The sequence below is a fragment of the Glycine max genome, chromosome 15, assembly GCF_000004515.6.
Source record: "Glycine max cultivar Williams 82 chromosome 15, Glycine_max_v4.0, whole genome shotgun sequence".
Classification (NCBI taxonomy): Eukaryota; Viridiplantae; Streptophyta; class Magnoliopsida; order Fabales; family Fabaceae; genus Glycine; species Glycine max.
In genome coordinates, this window is record NC_038251.2 from 34,298,590 (window position 1) to 34,306,546 (window position 7,957).

General features: G+C 31.8%; 2 protein-coding genes across 2 annotated transcripts in view; one reads left to right on the top strand and one right to left on the bottom strand.

Moving 5' to 3' along the window:
• The window catches only part of LOC112999608 (uncharacterized), a 30,449-nt gene extending 26,402 nt beyond the window's left edge, over nucleotides 1-4,047 (bottom strand). The window contains exons 1-4 of the mRNA XM_026125930.1: nucleotides 3,976-4,047; nucleotides 3,738-3,773; nucleotides 3,269-3,355; nucleotides 2,128-2,186 (exon numbers count right to left, since the gene is read on the bottom strand). Of these exons, the coding sequence (XP_025981715.1) occupies nucleotides 2,128-2,186; nucleotides 3,269-3,355; nucleotides 3,738-3,773; nucleotides 3,976-4,047 (254 nt within the window). The remainder of the gene's footprint in view (nucleotides 1-2,127; nucleotides 2,187-3,268; nucleotides 3,356-3,737; nucleotides 3,774-3,975) is intronic.
• A 2,651-nt stretch (nucleotides 4,048-6,698) lies between these two features.
• Nucleotides 6,699-7,458, top strand: LOC102666779 (protein MAIN-LIKE 1-like). The gene is made up of 3 exons (XM_006598440.1): nucleotides 6,699-6,743; nucleotides 6,818-6,943; nucleotides 7,024-7,458. Exons 1-3 carry the CDS (start codon nucleotides 6,699-6,701, stop codon nucleotides 7,456-7,458), a joined length of 606 nt encoding a protein of 201 aa, XP_006598503.1.
• The last annotated feature ends 499 nt before the right edge of the window (nucleotides 7,459-7,957 follow it).

The following is a 7,957-nucleotide window of genomic DNA, read 5'->3' on the forward strand; positions in this document are numbered from 1 at the left end:
CCTCTACCATATTAACGGAAGAGGAACCTGCTACGTTTTTATCATTGACTTTGTCAATTTCCTGAGCCCTCAGCGACTCCTCAATCATGAAATGACTACCGAGTTGAACCAGAGTCAACTCTTCCTTCTTATGTTTCAAGGTATACTTGAAGTCTTTCCAAGAAGAAGGCAGTTTATCAATTATAGATGAAACTGCAATGGATTCATCCATTTTCAAATCATGTTGAGTAAACTGACCCAAAATTCGCAGCAGTTCATTATATTGTTCCATAACAGGCCTCGAATCAATCATTTTATAATTAAAGAAATTACTAACTAAGAATTTGTTACTTGAGGCATCTTCTGCCATATACTTGGATTCAAGAGAGTCCCATAATTCCTTAGCAGACTCAACATTTTGATAAATATCAAAGAGAGAGTCAGACATACCGTTCAGAATGTGTCCACGACAAATGTAATCGTCGTTCTCCCATTTCGAACGCTTCCTTGTTTGATCCAGAGTTTCGTCTTCCATAAACACCGGCATCGGTGTACTCGGCACATACACCACCTTCAATGTTGTCAAGAGAAGGTGCATCTTCTTCTGCCATTTTCTGAAATCCTGCCCTTCAAACTTGTCCAACTTCGCAAACTTGCTTGTCATCTTCGAACTATCGTTCGTCATCTCGAAAGATTTGATTCAATCTTTTGTTGGTTAATTTGAAAATCAAGATAATACTGGATAAATCTGAAGTCGTGTATAACACTTTCAGATTGAATCAAATTTCGGGGTTCAACCAAAATTGTTCAATCGAATAAAATCAGAAGATTATAATTCTAGAGTTTTGTTTTGGTCTTGTATGTTTTGTCACCCGTTATGCTTTCTGAACCAGAATGATTATTTATGATCAAAGAACAGGTGGTTTTTGGCGGTTGATGAACAGGCGGTTTTTGGCGGTTGATGGAAGTTTCATCTTTTTTAAAAACTGCCTTTTCCTGAAAGTCACTTCCATATAATTTCCAAAATTTGCCTAAACCGAACATTTCGTTATTACATTAAAACAAGCGTGCACTCTTATTTTAACATAATAAAGAGATCAATTACACTAAAATGTCCAACAAAAAATATCAAGAAATCCACTAAAGAAAATTGAAGGAATTAAAAACAAAAACAAATACTAATCTTAGACATAAAAAAATTGTCCAATTAAGAACAATAACTGCTAAAGGAGTAGGTGCTATAGCAGTGCAATCTACTCCAAAGATATGTATAGTGGGAGGTTTAGACATAAAAGTTAAACATGTAGTTAAACTAACAGGATGAAAATACTTATCTTAAGCCTGCTTTCCGCTGCAATTTGGATGACAATGTTATTTCCCAAAGAAGCTACCTATTAAAAAAAAGCAATAGACCAGTACCCCTAGGATCCTTTAGGAATCAATAAACAAAATGTCAAGAGTCTATTATGAACCATGGTTGTGGATAATATGGAGTTCAGCTAGCACAAAGCTGCAAAGAAAACATTTGAGTACTAAATATGATAGTCATTATAGGTATGAGCAAGGAAACTAAATATAGAAGAGCCTAGACATTCATCATAAGCAATAGAAAATAATGATTTGTCCCAAAGAAACCAAACATATGAGAGAAAGAAAAACATGATAAAAATCACAGAAAATGAAAGACAAAAGTTACCTTTTGTTGATATTGCACCTCCAGTTGCACATCCACCTAATGAAGCAATAATTTATTTTTCTGATTAGAAAACAAACTAAGAAACTATAGAAGAACAGAGCCTACATAATAATAATAATAATAATAATAATAATAATAATAATAATACAAAACCAAAATATAAGTATAAGGACATTCTTATGAGTTCGGAAAATATAAGCAACTAAAATTTTGATTTCTTAACATCTACAAAAGATGAAACACTTCCCAAAATGCATCCTTTATTTAAGGAACCCAAAGAAACCAAACATACAATAGCAAAGTGGAATGTTGAAGTATCTAAGTTCTGGGTATAAGGTTTCTAAGCCTATTCTACACATGCATTGAAATGTCATGTATATCTGTCATTTGTAACATATAAGAGAAAGAAAACCATGATAAAAATGACAGAAAATGAAAGAAAAAAGAGTTACCTTTTGTTGATATTGCACCTCAACTTGCACATCCACTCAACAAAGCAACAATTTATTTCCTGATTAGCAAACAAACTAAGAAATTATAAAAGCAACAATTTATTATGTAGGCTCTATTTTACTTGTAGTTTATAAGTTTATTTTTAAATCAGAAAATAAATAAGAAGGATCAGGGAAGAAAATAAATTGTAAGTCTAATATCTCAACTCTACAGTTAGTTTTTTTCCTTATCTTGATTGCAACATCTTGTGGAATGAACCTTTAGCTTCACTATGCATTGGGACCCTGCATGAAGAAATTAATTACAAAATAAGAAATCAAAAACTTTTTTTTTGTAATAAGTAGATCTCAATATAAAATTTTTTTGTTAATAAGAAATCCCTATGCATTACATGCTTTCCTTGGTAATATATAAGGGTTTGGGCCAATGATGCAACATACTGCCTCAATCACAAAAGAAACATTAATTTGTCAGTCACTGTGGAGTTTTGTAAGCCACAAACCACAGCATATGGGGAGAGGAAAAGAAGAAATGTTGTTGTATGATATATACTTACAATAGTCACACACTTACAATAAGTTGTGGAATTAATTAAGATTGATGCAATTAAATGTGGTTAACTAACTTTCTTAGTTAACACGAAATAGTGTTTTCCCTTAAATTTGAGACCGAAGGGAGTAGACCTTAATGCGTTTAATTTCATACATGTAATCAATTAGAATACATTCAAGATGATTTGGGTTAACAAAATATTTCCCACAATGCAACTTAGATTCTAGAAACCCAAAACCATTCAACCGTATCCATATATGCCACATTTCATAGAAGTCCATTTTATATTACTGGGCAAAAAGTTCCTAGAATCACATTGCAAAAATATGGTCAATTTAGTTTTTGATTGCTGCAGAAAATCTATGGTTGCAGGTTCAAAACTAATTCTATGTTTCTATATTTTCTTAATAGCTTAGATGTAACAAAATATAATTAATTAGCCATGCATAAAAAGTAATACCACTTTTTACTTTCTATTGTTTTTATCTACATTTTAGGGTAAACGATAGTGTGTGCATATATACCACCTAAACAGCTACATTGGGCAATCCCCCAAAGGAAAGAAAGAAGCTAATCCTCAATATTTACCTGGTTGACTGCATAGGACCTTTTTGGAGCACTGTCATCGTGTTCCAATCCAAGATATTGCTCCCAAGCACCATATATATCCCTTCTCTAAAAAATCAAACAATGCAAATTTGTAATAACTTAATCATGTAGAAGTTAAACTGCCTAAATAGATTCCATTGACCATGTAACACAAATGCAAACCTCCACTGGAAAGACAAACAACAAAAGGAAAAATATATCAATTGTGAAATAAAACCTTGATAGCTCTACACCCAGAAAGTAATTGAAGCAGGGCTGAAACACAGATGGACCAGACTTTCACATAATAGTTTAATTTAACTACAATGTAGAATAAGAGAAAACAAAATTTTAACATAATTAGTAAAATATGCATCAATCTCCCATAAAAAAAGTTGACCAAGCTTTAAAAGGCCTAAAAAGTAGTGCTAGTGCAGATAATTGAATTAACACATACATACATACATACCTTTGAAAACTCCACATCTGGAACTTGTAACTTTTTCTGTATCCGCAATTTGACATCAGCTAATGTCTCACTGTCATATATAACAAATAAAAAAGGATCCCCAAAATTTTAATTTTGGAATTGTATATCATTTGGTTTAATGTCTACATTGACTAAACAAATAAAAAACTTGAAATTTAGGGGGGAAAATGTTGAATCTCAAGTACCCGTGAATGTGCTTGTTCTAAAAAATTGAAACTTTTTGGGGCAAAACTCCACATCCAGCAACACCCAGGCCATCAATCATAGTTGTGTGTGAATCAGTTCCCATCATTTGTGTTGAACACAACTCTACCAAGGTATTCTAAATTAACCTGCAAAATTAAAATGACAATATTCAGAAAAGAAATTTGAATCACAGGATGAAATTTTTTTTCGCTACTTGTAAAATTAAAAGTATTTTATATCAGCAAAATTAGTATTCAAATTAAAAGTATTCTATATCAGCAAATTGATTTTGATACTGCATATCATTAACGATTCAAATTGATTTTGCTACTGCATATTATCAAGAAGAACAATATAACGATTCAAATTGATTTTGGTACTACATATCATTATTCTATATCAGCAAAATTAGTATTCACCATAAAACTAAATAGAGACAACATCTTATCAAGAAGAAGAATATAACGATTTAGATTGATTTTGGTACTGCATATCATTTGCTTTAATGTCTACATTGACTAAACAAATGAAAAACTTCAAATTTAGGGGTAAAAATGTTGAATCTCAAGTACCCGTGAATTTGTTTTAGTCTATTTTCTGCGCTTGTTCTAAGAAATTGAAACTTTTTGGGGTAAAAATAACAAAGAAAAATGATAAGCTAACATGCATGTAAGAAAGGATGCATGAAAACAGCATTGAAAGAGAAGCCGAACCTCGTCCAACACAAAAAAGCAAAAATCTAACATGCATGTAAGAAACCATACATGAAAACAGCACCGAAAAAGAAGGCAAACCTTGTTTGTATCTGGAAAAATGAAGAAGAGAAAAACATAAATAATAGGAAGTCAAAAGTTACACATTTATAAAAGAAAATACAACAGCAAAGCTACCATTAAAAAATAGAACAACAAAAGTACCATGAACAGAGAAAAACAATAAGCTAACATGCATGTAAGAAAGGATGCATGAAAACAGCACCGAAAGAGAAGGCAAACCTCGTTTGTATCTAGAAAGATGAAGAAGAACAGAAAAGATGGAAGTGATTAACCACGCAAAGAAGCAAGAAGCAAACGGGAGCAGGTGCAAAGTGTGGTAAATTAGACACGTAACCACCCAAAGAAGCAAGAAGCAAATGGGAGCAGGTGCAAAGTGTGGTAAATTAGACACGTAACCAACCAAAGAAGCAAGAAGCAAATGGGAGCAGGTGTAGAGTCTAGGAAATCAGACACGTGTAAGAGGCAGGGGAGTGTGAAATGGAAAGGCTAAAAGACCAAAAAACCAAGGAAATGGACAGGTGTCACAGCCTTAGGTAGGGGCATTTTAGAATTTTCTAGAGACTTCTCTTTTATTAGATAGTATATAGATATAGAATATAGATAATTGGACCATGACATGTTGATATAAAAATTGTTGTTGCTGACTTATTGGCAGCACGTGCGCACTCCTACTCGCTAGGCATACATATGCTAGAAACGCATCCTTTCAATGTTTGTTAGTGATGCTTAAGGATTTAGTTGATGGGCCAATGCCCAGCTTTGGACTCTTTTTCCTACAAATAAGAAAAATAGCTTAGGTTAATTCTTCCTGCACTAGCACTAGAGGATTTTCTTCTACACTCAACAATTAAAGTGAAACGGTTAAATTATCTTTCACTTAAAATTGAAATACACTTATCTCTTTCTTCGTGTTTCAGCATTCAACCTCCGTGTTGCGTCGCCATTCATCCCTCCCCACCGTTCATCTTCACCATTCTATGGATCATCTTGTTGGTGGTGTCGTCTCCCACTGTCGTCGTTGTCATGAGTACCCCTATCTCCCTAATTGTGTGTTTGTTTATTTTAAATTATTCTATTATTAACAAATTATTAATTTAAATAATTTGTTCATCTAAAAATCAATGTTTCATTTTTGTTGTTATTTAATTATTTTATAAATAACTATTATTGTTTATTTTAAATATTTCTTTATTTAATTATCTATTTTGGTTTATTTTAAAATAATATTTTATTCAATAAATAATTTATTTAAGAATTTTTTTATTTAAAAATCAATGTATAAATTTTTTTGTAATTTAATTAGTTTATAAATAACTATTTTAACACATTTTATATTTAAAATAGTTATTTATAAAAAAATTAAATAAGAAAATTTCCAAATTTTTATACTGTATATATTTTAGAATTTAGTTAACCAAGAAAAGGTAATATTGTACATGAAAAATGTTTTTTGTTAATATATTTGTATAAATATTATTAAATTAATAATATTAAATATTTGTATAAATAGTGCTTGGAAGTATAAAAATATAAAAATTAATTTCTTCATTTATTTATAAATATTTAAAATTATTAAAATAGTTATTTATAAAATAATTAAATATTTATTTAAGAATTATTAAACAATAATTTATTAAATATTTTAAATTAAATTATAGTTTGATTTTGATGGTATATTTTAGTTTGCTAGATTATTCATTTAATGTTAATTTAAATATTTTTTATTACCTTAGTTAAGATATACTACATTTAATAATATAGTAGGATTTTAGAAGATTTATTAGTGAATTTGTTAGTTAGTTTTTGAGTAATAGAATGGAAAAAAAAAATTGTTATCAAATATGAAACTCAATTATTATTTAAATGATGACATTAATTGTTATTACTGTTTAAATTTGTAGATTATGATTAGAACCAGAGGATTGCGTTGGACTTTAGGCAATTTTAAGAAGAGCCTTAGGTAGACAGGTTAGTGACAATGAGGAAGAAGCCCCTCAGTGTCGAAGGCCAACAACATCGGCACGTAAAGAACGGGCAGTTGCAACTGTTGCAAAGGATGTTTAGAATGTGGATGATGTTGCTGACGAGTTTCATCAGGAGTCTCACAATCCAATTACGGATCATGTAGGTGCTGATACAGAGGGTTTTTCAGGTAGGCCCCAAGATACATCAGTGTTGACGAATTATGCTTATCGTGTGGCAACCAGAGTTTCAGCAGGAGAGGTAGTTATTTGTTTAATTATATCATATTTGAATAATCATTTATCATTTTAATTTACCTAATTAATTTTAATTATTTGCAGAAACATACTAAGTTGAAGTTGACCTCTCATGGGAGGAAGGTAGAGAAATTTGGAAGGCATGCACCTGAGATTGAAGGCATAGTGGCTACTACAGGAATAAGTTCTCTTATTACATGTTCGTTGGATACAAGTGGCAAGACACTTTTATCTGCTTTTGTGGAGAGGTGGCACAAGGAAACTAGTAGTTTTCATCTACTAATAGGAGAGCTGACTATAACCCTCGATGATGTGGCATCCTTATTACATCTGCCGATTACAGGTACCTTCCATACCTTTGATGCTATTGATGTAGAGGAAGTTGTTGACTTGTTAGTTGAGTTGCTTGAAGTCAGTACACAAGAAGCAAAAGATGAGACTGAGCAATGCAGAAGGGCATATGTTTGCCTAGCCTGGTTGCGAGACATTTATCGTAGCAAATGTGACACAAGACAGTAGACCTTGGTAGCTTAAGCATATTTATTGCATCTAGTAGGTTGCACACTTTTTGCTAACAAGAGTGACACATACATCATTGTGGTATTCTTGGACGCATTTTGTGACCTCAGCCAATCTGAAGGCTATTCATGGGGAGCGGTTGCACTAGTCCATATGTATGACAATCTAAATGTTGCATCCAAGCATACGACAAAACATCTTGCAAGATATATCACTCTATTACAAGTAATTATAATTATTTTTACCTCCAATTATATGTTTTGAACTTTATATGTGTTATTGATTAGAATTTTTGTTTGTATTTTTTAATATCTGCAATCTTGGATCTACAAGCATTTCCCTACAATTGCATCCATTATTGCTGATGAGGATTACCATAAGAGGAAACCACGTGCTTGTTGCTAGAAGTCAGGGCAGACATTACCAGTGATGACGTATCATAAGCGCTTGGATAGATTGACGTCAAATTTTGTGTGTTGGATACCTTATGGTGATCACC